Raw genomic sequence first — 12253 nt, 5'->3', positions numbered from 1 at the left:
TTGAGTTAACACAGCATCTTTTACAGATTTAGCTGATTACCTTCAGAAGCATTGATACCTTACTGACGTTCAGAAACAGGAGTAAGTGACTGTGGGTGACTCTGCCTTTGGTGCGTGTGAGAAAGTTTTTCTCTTGTTACGACAAATGTTTCTTCTTCAGAGACTTCACAGGAAGAGCAGAATAAGGAATCCAGAGACGTGCCACAGAGGAAACTGTTTCATGGAGAGGAAGCCACAGGGCTGACAGGAAACCAGACCTTAACCCCCATCTGCACCTGCCCTGAGGCCGGCTCTTGTGCTCAGTGGGTCCTGAGCGCCCCCAGGTGGTCCTGTGCCCACTTCAGGGAGGCTTGTTTCTGGGCTCACACTGACTTTTTTTCTAATTCTGTTCCCCAAAATGGAGACAGAGTAAATGGTGAATCCATGCATCTCAGAGAACCCAGAACAGCAGAATAACACCCCCTGCTCCCCCCACACACATTTAAGTAAATCTTATTAAAACTGCTGAAAACCAAAGACAAATAGAAATACATACAGACAAGTGGAGGTGAGTAGAGGGGGCATTCCTTCCAAAAGAACAGGAAAGATGATGACAGCATTCTTCCGGTTAAAACCTCACAAGCAAGAGGAAAATTGATGGTATCTGTAAAGCGTTGGAAGAAAAGCCAACCCATTATTTTATAATCCATAGATGTTCGCTAAAAAGTGAAAAAACACAGTTCTGTTTCTCTTTGACAGCATGAGGGGCTCCATGAATCCAGGCCCTCATGAGACCAGTGAAAATTATTTTGGGAAATTACAGGGTTTGGAAAGACTCTAACAGCATACAGCAAGTGAAGAAACATTTATTCAGGAAACTCTAGAAAACTCAGTAAGGCCAGTCATCGTATTTGATCTAAGATGCTCTTCCTTCCTTCCACATCCCAGCTCAGCATGACGTAAACTCCACTGCAGACAGATGCAGCCAAGAAGACAGGACACCTTCTACCAGCTCCCACCAGAGGAAACTCTTCCCCAGGGCCCAGGACATTGGCCCTCTGACCCTGCACACAGCACATGATGCTGAGGCTCAGTCTGGACAAGAATTACTGAGAGCCAGAGGCTCACTTCTTCCATGGAGCCCCACTCATGGATGGAGGCTCTGCCCTGGGTACAGTGCCAGTAGGAACATTCAGTCCGTGGTTTCCAGCTCTGTCCTATGGCACAGGTTCCGCCCCACCATAATCGAAGTGCTGAGAAGGTGGGAAGCTCCTGCCCGACCCTCCACTGAGCGCTCAGCTCCTAGGCTGAGGAATAAAACAGCTCAACTTTGTCTCCACATGCAGAACCTTGTTTAGGAGCTCTGTCCCAGGAGAGAGGGGGCGCTGGAATTCAGTCATAAAATATGATCCTGAATTAGTCCTAAACATCCTAACTTCAGTAACAACAGAATGTGGAAAAATTGAAAGCCTGCCAGCTCTCTCAAAAACAGTGCAGGGTGTGGTGGAAGGCCCTTGGAAGGAGATGGGTGGATGCATGGGAGATTCAGGCTACACTGCAGGGCTGCTGGCTTGCAGGAGAGAACCAAGGACACGGGAGAGCTGAGGGACGTTCTCTTGTGGTTGAAACAAATGCTGGACACTGTTCAAAGGAGCCCATGTTTGTTTCCTTCAGTCTGTGAAGCAATTCAAACCTCAGTGCCTCAGTGCGTGGTTGAAAATAGGATTTTCCATCTGCAAGAGGTGGAGCTCAACATCTGGATCTGGTCAGGAAAGAGACAGAGAGAGCCCAGCCCAAACCACTGACACCTGAGGATGACCGTGGTGCTCACAGCTGTATCCCTTTGATATTTGAGACTGGCTTCTCTCACTTAGCATCATGTCTGGAGTTCACCTGTAATGGTTTGTGAATTGATCATTTGATAATTTTTATTGCTGTTAGTATTCAATTTATAGTTGCTTCCTAGTTTTTCTGAACAGAGAGACCCACAGTGAGCCCTGGGATCAGAGGCACCTCCCATATCTTCATGTCTGCAGCCTTGAGACACTCACATCTGGGAGCTGCCACCAGGAGGAGGAAGAACCACAGGTGTTTCATGTTCTTGTGCAGGAGGTCCAGGACTCTCAGAAAGCATTTCCCATGTGAGCTGGACCCTGAATTTAAGGAAATGTGTGGTGGTTTCCTGTGGGTGCCTAAGTGAGATTTGCATGTGGGTGGTGCCTCTGTATGGAGAGGTGAAAAGGGATGAGGCAGGCCCCAGTCTTTCGGGCTCACCCTGGGAGGAGGACGCTGGCTGTGCCCTCTGAGAACTCAGTTCTCTTCCTGGGGCCTCAACTCACTATGTCCTGGCTCCTCTTTTCCCAGGTGAGGAAACAGATTGGAACATCAGCTTAATGTAACAATCACGTGAGTTCAGACACACCAGGATTCACTTAATGTTATTTGTAGTTCAGAACCTCCATCAGGTTTAGAGGGAATCGCTCTGTCCCAGGGAGTGGATCTTACAATAGCAAAACAGCCTTAGAAAACCCAACATAATATACAGTGAGACCTCAGCACAGCAAGCAAGGAATCACTAAAGCCACCAGGGAGCTCCAGATGCACTGATACGGTCCAGGCCCATGTCGAGTCCGGGAACTGATGGGGACTCTTTTTTTCTGATGAGCAGCCTCTTTTTTGGGGGGGGGGATTCTGTGGTTGAAGGTCACATCACTGGGCCTGACTGCTCCCTGAACCAAGCCCAGCACAGTGTGGTTCACCCCAGTGATATTTTCAGAACTTTCTTCCTGTAATGAAAGCACAGTGTGATGTGTATGCACTATTGTGTTTACGTAATGAATGTAAAGAGAGGCACATTTCATGCAGTTGTATTTTCATAAATGTTAGACATTCATCATGTTAGTGTCTATTTTTCCATGAATCTATACTGAACAAATTATTCATTCATTGATTTGTAATAGTCTTACTGAGACATTATTACTATACATTAAATATTGCAAAAAGTGTGTGGTTTAATAAGTACTCAAGCCAAGCCTGGTGGCACACAACGGTAGTTTCAGCTACTTAGATGGCAGATGCGGGAGGATTGTTGGAGACCAGAAGTTGGAGGCTACATTGAACTATGATCCCACCACTACACTCCAGCCTGGGTCACAGGGTAGGACCACATCTCTTCAGAAAAAAACAAAAACATAAACAAAACAGACCGTAATTCCACTCGTGCTCACCTGTGCATCCCCAAAAGCCATCCAAATAATGAATAAACAAATTACACTTGAAAGTTTCCTTGTGTTCCTCTACAATTCCTCCTTCCCAATTATTTTCTTCCCCCACCATATTCTGAGTCAGTCCTTCACATTTAATACTTTAGTTTTGAGTTTCAAGAATTTATTATACAGGAATTATATAGTATGTGTTTTATTCGTGTGGCTTCTCGCACATCATAACTACTTATGATGCAAACATGTTGAGCATCAACAATGTATTGATTCTATTGATGGATGTTATTACATTAAATTAGCATGCCATTACTGTTTATCTATACATCTTCTTGATATTTGTATCATTTCTAGTTTCTTAGTATTACACATAGAGGTGCTTCTCAGCTGGGAGATGTAGGCATCCCATAAAAATATGTAGGCATCCCATAAAAATATGTATGTTATACAAAAACTACTAAACTTACTGATCTGCAAATTAGCACATATACATCAAATTTTTGATGTTATAGGACAAACAATATATCTGAAATCTGAAGAGACATAAAGACTTGCAGGGAAATAAACAGGAGCAGATGATAATCTTTTCTGGGACAGAGGCTGCCAAATGTCATTTAAGTTAACACATGATTAAAGTAGACATATTCATTGGATGGTTTAAATTTGAGTGTGATAGAGAAGTTATTGTTTAAATTCTCAGAGTGTATACAGTTGAGGAATTCCTCCTGCTATTGAAGCCTTTTTCTTCAGTACTGGGGACACATCACAAAATGCTCCACCCTCTACCCCTTGGGATGGTGCCGTCTGGGAAAGCAAAACAGCAACTACAGCTGAAATGCATCCAGACACACCTCCCCATCACCACTACATTGCAAGAGAAATTATCTGCAGAGGTAAAGCCACCAAAACCACTGTTCTACAGACACCGGAAAAACCAATAAGAGCTGGGAGGGGAGACAGGAATGCACCAAATCCCTGTCCAGGCCCACCTCCCATCTTCCCTCAGGAGTAACAGCCTTATTCAAAAGGAAAAGGCAGTGAAGAGGAAACTGAAGAAATCAGTGGGAAGACATAGTGGCTGCTGAAGGAATATATGAATAAAAATGAATAGGACAGGTGCGGTGCCTCACGCCTGTAATCCCAGCACTTTGGAAGGCTGAGGTTGAAGGATCACCTGAGGTAGGGAGTTTGAGACCAGCCTGACCAACATGGAGAAACGTCATCTCTACTAAAAATACAAAATTAGTGGGGCATGGTGTCACATGCCTGAGGTAGGAGAATCACCTGAACCTAGGAGGGAGAGATTGCAGTGAGCTGAGATGGCACCATTGCACTCCAGTCTGGGCAAGAAGAGGGAAACTCCACCTAAAAAAAAGGAGAAGAATAAAAAGAACCAGCCAAGTGTAGATGAAGCGCCCTGGAAACCTAGCTACTTGCTAGTCAGGAGGTTAAGGTGGGAGGATTCTATTAGCCAGGAAGTTAAAATCACTCTAAGCTATGATCACACCACTGCAGTCCAACCTGCACAACAGAGTGAGACTCCATCTCAAAAAAAAATTAATTAATTAAGAATTTCACACAATTGTAAAGGTACTCAAATAGAGGAAGTTCAACTGCTCATCCTCACATATCCTCTGGCACTTCTGATATTTTGAAGAAGACAGGTGACCTAAGACCTTCAGAATAAGCTGATGATCTCAAATCATGAAAAGCTTCCACACAAGACATTGGACCAGAATCCTCCTCCATATCCTCCTCCTACTCATTATTCTTTGCTTATAAACAGTCTTCTCATTTTCTGCAGACCTGGCTGTTGTCCACCCATATTGGAGTCTTGTCTCTTTTCTTACTCATTTGTATACTTGCTATTTAGAGTAAGTCATCAGACTCTATGTTTAGGCCTGACTGCTGATAACTTAAGGCTCTTTCCTCCATCATCTCTTTTTTTAAGCATACAAGGTAAATCTAGTTAGAAATCAAAGGAGCGTCCTCATTTGATGCCAATTTGACCTTGAAGCCCCACAAAACCCTTCCTGCAAGTAGGATGCTCTCCCCTGCTCCCCACCAAACCATGATAACAACCCTGAGCCAGTCTCGTTCCCTGCTCTATCAAGCCACTTTGGACCTTAATGAGAGACGTGCCCTGCTCTCAGCAGACACCTTAAGGATGCAGGTAACTATCCTTTCCATACTCACTTGGTGTGAGTGTGTGGCATAATCAGACTCAACATCCACAGAAAATTTTAATCGAGATCTCTTGGCATTGGCATGGGGTCAGCTACAATGGATGCTGGGAGCTTGGTGTCATGGCTCCTTCCAAAGGACATGCCTGCTCCCTGAGCTAACTCCAAGACACAGTTGGACGTGCCTCCTGGGGTTCAAGAAGCTCCTTTCATGTACTGAAATCCTGCCATTATGTTTTTGTATTCTAGTGTCTCCCTAAAAGTACAGTAAGACCCAGGGTCCATTCATGTGTGTATTCAGGACTCTCTGATTTTTATGTATTTTATTCATCTCTCTCTACTACCTTTTCTACCAAATTAGACATTTTAAAATTTGCAATATTTTAATGAGGTGAAATTAGCAAATAAGAATCTTTACATAAAGTGGACAATTTTACAAATATTGACATAATCCTCACTTTTACTAACAGAGAAAAAATCAATTACCCTAGAAATTTCCTTTTGCTCTCCTGTAGTTTCTCCTTTCTATACTTTCTCTTCTTGTACCATGTCCCCAGTCAACTACAGACCTTTTTATGTAACTTTCAGTTCATTTTTACTTTATAGAAATTATAGAAGTGGAATTATATGTATGCACTTTTATTTGTTGGACTTATTTTACTTATTCAGGTACTTGTTATTTTAAGCATGGTGTTGAGTGTATCCAGCAGTACTTGATTGTAGCAGTGGGTATTATTCCAGTAAATGAATTTTCCACAACTTTTTGACCAGTTAAGCTGCTGACTAACACTTGGATTACTTTTGCTCTCTGGTTATAATAAACAAAGCTGCTACTTAACTTAGAGAAGTGCCCAGCTGAGAAACACATGGTTCTTATTTTCACCACGACATAAATGGGAGGCATAGCGGGAAAGCTGCACATTAATCAGTTTGCTTCAATACAACAGATAATTAAAGTTGAGAAGCTCTGTGTGTGTCAGTTCATGTGTTTTTGTGTGACAGAGAGAGAAGTGAGGAGGAGAGACCATGACAAAAAGAGACCCTACATGTTTTGACCATAATGTATGAGGTACTCAAGTAAATACAGGGACTCAGTGCTTGATGGACAAGGTCCACATAAGATGGAGAGGACAACTGGATGCACCTCCATATGGGTATATATTAGTATTTACATAAATGCCATTTTCTAATCATATAAACACTCAGACACATTAGGTGAGATGTAGTGGAGGGTGTCTGGTGGTGAAATATGATGGTGAAAACAACCCACATCTACAGCCCCTTTTCTGCCCTGTTGCACCTGCCGCGATGCTGAGCCTTGATCCTGCTCATCCCGACCTCCAACAATCATCCTAAGCCCCCATGCTGCCCCGAGTGCCCCCTGCTGGTCCTATGCACCCCTGCAGAGAGGTTTGTGTCTAGGCTCACAATGAATACCCCTCATTGTGTCTTTTGCTTAAAAATGCGTAGTTGTGTGTTCACTGGGCACAGAGCTCAGCTGTAAGAACTGTTTCTTGGATATAGATATGGACTCTTGAGAAGTGGTTGTAATTTGTGCTCCCTTCACAACCCATGCACCTGATCCACTCCTGTCCATCTTCTAGGGGCAAGCAGATACAATTCTAGCAGGAAGCACTGGTTATGATGGGGAATCCAGAGACAGTGGAGGTGAGGGAGAGGGTCTGTGAGGATGCCTCAAGCCAGAAGTGTGCTGAGAAACATAGTTGTTGACGTTAACAAGTTCTGGACAACACGGTGAAATTCCCAAATACATGCATTTTTTATGAGAATAAAGAGCTCACTTTGTCCAATTTGTGAGTCTCCTAGAACAATTCAGTAGATTTCGAGGTTAGATTAAAAAGTATTATCACACGTTCTTTTTCTCAAACTTGCAACCAAATAAAAAAGAGAAACTGCTGTTAGAAAAATGAACATTGAATTATTATCACTGTGTGTGATAACGATGATTTTTAGAATAGGATTGACCTGTCATAACCTAAAGACTGTCCTAATTCTGAGCCCACAATTAGACCTGAGCAGCAGTCACAGGAAGTGGAACGCCTGACTCAGCGAAGCTGCACCTGGGGGTCTCTGCAGGCCCTGAGTGGTGCAGGAACAGCACCTCCCTCAGACTCAGATTAAGGACAATTTCTGCTCTTTATCTGGGGAGGTGAGGGTGAGTGTGTGGAAAGCACCAAACTTGCTCTAATCAAGATCTCTGCACATGGAGAGAAGTGAAAGAACAGGAGAAACAACTGGTTTCAGTTTCGATCGAACAGTTTCTCATGAGAAGGGCAACACCATGTCTGGATCCTGCACAGAATTAAGAAACAATGAAGTTGGGGTAAAGTTGAAAATTACAATTGTTTGCAGACTGTGTTATTAATTATCTATGTCATCTGAGAAAATGAATTATATCATGGTTTTTATATAAAAATTAACAAACAGCATGCCGGCCCTGAGAGTGCACCTCCCATCCCTCCAATATCCAGGAGCCCAATAGACCAGGTGGCCAGCTGCTGCACTGCACTCTAACACCCAGCACCTGTGTGTGCCAAAGATGCCCATCCTGGGAGCTCCTCCCAGGGTGCACAGTGAAGATACTGAGGCATGGCTGCTGATGGGACACATGGGAGATCCCTGATGGACAGCTGTGCTCAGCGAGGCACCAATGGCCTTGCTGGACTTAGCTTAGACCACAGGGTCATTAGGGAAGCTCCATCAAACTCCCACCCTTCTCCAGCACTAGTGGTGAGTCTGGCATTGTGGGGTGGCAGTGCCTACAGACTCACCCAGCTCCTGTGCATCTTTATGCCTCCAATACTTGCATCTGTTTTTGGGACATATAAGAATATTTCCTCTTTTAAATTAGTTTTCTAATCCAGGGACCTCATGGTGGGCACAAAACATAAATGCAAAGAGGCTCAGAGGGGAAATGTTAGAAGCAGAGGAAACCACAGACCCTGAAGGAAAGCAGCCCTTACCCTCCCTCAATCTGCACCTGCCCTGGGGCTGCGCCTGTTTTGTGAGTGCTGAGTGACCCCTTCGGCCCAGACTCCTTTCTTCTTTTTGCAGGAAATTTTGTGTCTGGACTCACACAGATGTTTCCTCACTTGGGACCTTATGTACAGCCCTACACAGCCATGTTCTTAGCTCTCTGACTGTTCATTTGCAGATACAGAGAGTTCTTAGCATTGTCTTTGGAGATGGAGAATCCGCCCTTCACAGAGTCTGCATTGTGTATCTTGACTTCCATCATCTTTTATGCCTATTACTCACTCCAGCCCCTTGCCTGGAGACTGGTGAACTCGGCTCATTCAGAAGCTACTGAAGGCGAATCTGGAGGCTACACAGGCGAGTCTCAGAACTTCCCAGGTTATCTCAGGCCCTCAATGGACTCTATCAGCTGCACCTCACACAACACTTGAAAATACACACACATCCTGGTCAGAAACTGCCAAACATATCCACTGTCTCTCACTCATATCCACTCACTCTCACTCACTCTAGTTCTCTATGAGTCACCTTTTAAAATACCCACAAGAAAAATTCAGCTTAGCTCACACCCCATAGTGAGTCCTCTGTGTTCAGTCCTGATTACCAAATGGAAACCCCTGGGAATCCCAGGGCTGTGGCTCTTCTCCCAGAGCTACAGGGTCAGATCTGGGCTTGTTTTCACCAGGAGAGGGAGTGCCCTGTTTTCATGCCTCCTCACCTACAGCAAGCTCCAGTGTGGGACGTCTGAGAAGAAGGCAGCGCCCGGAACAGATGTCAGACTCCAGGAGGAGTTTAGTGGCAAAGGTAGCATTTGGAAAAATATTACTTATAATGTGACTGTGCCATAAAACTCATTTAGCAATTATGATTTTTGTTTTTACACGTGTGCACAAATACAAATATAGCTGCATTAAGCAAACTGTAAGAGACATAAAGAAATAGAAAACAATACAAAAATAAGAGAAGACCTTAATATCTCTTGACCATAATGTATAGCAAATCCAGAAAGAAAATTCTTAATGTGCCTCTGAACTTGAACAACACTATTGAACGAATTTATCTGAATGATATTTACAGAACCTTCCAACCAAGAGTCACGTAATACACATCCTTCTCAAGCACACATTGAACATTCTCCATGATAGGTTATATGTTACATCATAAAACGAACCTTAACATTTAAAGAAGTAATACCGGCCCTTCTGTAACTCTTTCAAAAATTGGTGAGGAGTCCACCTTCCAAACTCTTTATATATATATATATATATATATAGTAAATAAACTTTATCTGTTTTTCAGAGATGACAATGTAAATAGTCACAGATTTGCATACAATAATGTATTGGCTATTTACAATTTACAGTAGTGATTCTTCCTCTGAAAAATATAAGTACAAAAGCCAAGTAAACAATGAGGTACTGCCGTTTGGGATTTATTATGTGTCATAGCTTAAAGAACTGGCCTTTAGCAAATATTAAACAAATCAACCTGAATAAAATAGTCAATTAAATGATTTATTTTTTCTAATTAGAAAAAATTCCACCAAATTTCACCTCAAAATGTATTGCACAAGTCTAAAAACAAACCTAAAAATAAATAGGAAAGGTAGGCAGTTTTTCAAAAAGAATGGAAGAAAGGAATATAATGAAAGCTCATAAACCAGGTTAAGTCATTCTAAATATCTTTTAAACAACATAAAATTCTTCCCAACAGAAACTGAAGAAAAAGCTGTCACCATTTCTCCACTGATAAAATCCATTTTAAAGGCAGTCTGCCAGATACCCTCTAAACTCTTTCTATGAGGCCACCATTATAGTATTACCAGTAATAGACAAAGGCACCACAATAAAAGAAAACTACAGACCAATATCATTGGTAGACATAAATTAATCCCCAAAGATAGTAAAATAAACTCTACAGTTTTTTAGAAGACCATACACCATGACCAACCCAAATTTCTTCCTGAGATGCACAGTTGATTCAACATCCTCAAATCAATTTGGTACACCACATTAAAAAACTAAATGAAAAATATCTCAGTAACATTTCATCAGACACAGAAAGAGAATTTGAAAAAAAATCATAGTTTTATCATAAAAACTATGAACAAAGTAGGAAGACAAGAAAACAACTTGAACATAATAAAAGCCATTAAGAAAAGCCACAGCTATTGTTATATTCAATAGTAAAAGGTTAGAATATTTTGGTCTAATATCTGCAACAAGGCAAGAATAAAGCTTTAGGCATTTCACTTCCAGGCCTCAACATTTATTAAAAATATAGAAACTTTTGGCATAAATGCATATAGAGAGCTTAGATATAAACCCACATATTGATGACGAACTGATTTTCAGCATGAGAACCATCCATATAACATGGCTAAATTATAGTGTCTTCCAAAGAGGGTGTTATGAAAACTGGATTTTTCCATGAAAAGAATTAAGAATTTTAGATTAGAATAAACACAAAAATTCACTCTAAATGCTTTAAATATTTAAATGTAATACCTGTAATTGTAAAACTCCCAACCCTCAAAAAATTAGCAATCTTTTTCTGGATTTTACATTCAAATCACCTACAAAAAAAAAAGCAGAATTGAACAAGTGGGAATAGATTATAAAAAAGATTCTGCAAAGCAACAAAATAACTACAGCTTACAGATTTGGATAATATGCCATATATCTGAAAAAGTTTTAATGTCCAAATGTAAAAGAGACTTTTACAACTCAATAGAAAAAGAAAAATAGCCTCATTTTTAAATAATCAATTTTACACCTTTAACACTGTAAGAACCTAGAACTCAAGTTAAATGTTTTTCTCCATGGGTAACGATCCATCTTTGGGTATACTTGGCTGGACAATACTTTCTATCGATTTGACAAAACACTAATCCAGGTGGTGGTGTGAATTTTTAATAGACGTTATTAAAACTGGAATCGGTTGACTCTATGTTACTTAGATTATCATTGATAATCTGCTTGGCCCTGATTCCATCAGAACAGAACTGGAGAAGGTAAAACTCTATGGTGATTAAGCAGCTTCAGCTCTTTCTGAGACTTCCGGCCTGCACTTACTGATGGCCGGCCCTGAGGATATTGGATGTTCCAGCCATCCCCCCAAATTGTCATCCCTTACATCTCACAGGGAAAACATCTTCCTTTTGCAAAAAGCAGGAAAAACAAATGGAAAAATGAGAACAATGACTAAAAAAGAAAGTAAATGGATTAGGAACAAAAGAAGCACCAGATCAGTGCTGATACTGATTTCCATACTTCAGTGTCAGGAGAAGGATCAGACGTGAAATCTGAGGTTCTACATGACGCTGACCCTGGTTCAGCCTCTCTATTGGCTGTGACCAGGATCCGTAAAGACTTTTCTAGTCAGGGAATCTCACTGAGGTCCCTGTCCTGGTTCTGATTTGAGAAGACTCACCAGGAAGCCCTGAGGTTACTCAGGACTCTGATCGATGTGACCACGGTTGAGGAATTTTCATCCGTGTAAGCGTCAATCTGCATTTTGTGCCAGGGACAAAAGGTCCTCGTATGCATAGAGAGGACATTATTAGGCACAGTTTTCTGAATTTAAGAGTTTCCCCGGGGAACTGTCAGAAGAAGACAAAGTTCCACATCCTGACAGGAAATCGGCCTCCAGCTGCACCTGCCTCCGGGGCTGACTCTGATCAGTGGGTCCTGAGCGTCCCCTGCAGCTGATTTCCCCCCAGCGTTCCTGCAGGGAGGTTTGTGTCTGGGCTCACACTGACTTCCCCTCACTGTGTCTTTCGCACAGTAATACACGGCCGTGTCCTCGGCTCTCAGGCTGCTCATTTGCAGATACAGCGTGTTCTTGGCGTTGTCTCTGGAGATGGTGAATCGGCCC

The 12253-nt window shown here is 42.2% G+C and overlaps 1 gene segment (V, D, J or C); it reads right to left on the bottom strand.

The window, feature by feature from the left end:
• Positions 1–7489: 7489 nt before the first annotated feature.
• LOC100586598 overlaps positions 7490–12253 on the bottom strand; it is a 30275-nt gene continuing 25511 nt past the window's right edge. The window contains 1 exon segment of the V gene segment in view: positions 7490–7502. Within this exon segment, the coding sequence occupies position 7502 (1 nt within the window).

This window comes from Nomascus leucogenys, chromosome 22a (assembly GCF_006542625.1).
Source record: "Nomascus leucogenys isolate Asia chromosome 22a, Asia_NLE_v1, whole genome shotgun sequence".
Lineage (NCBI taxonomy): Eukaryota > Metazoa > Chordata > Mammalia > Primates > Hylobatidae > Nomascus > Nomascus leucogenys.
This window is presented reverse-complemented; position numbering and strand designations above follow the sequence as displayed.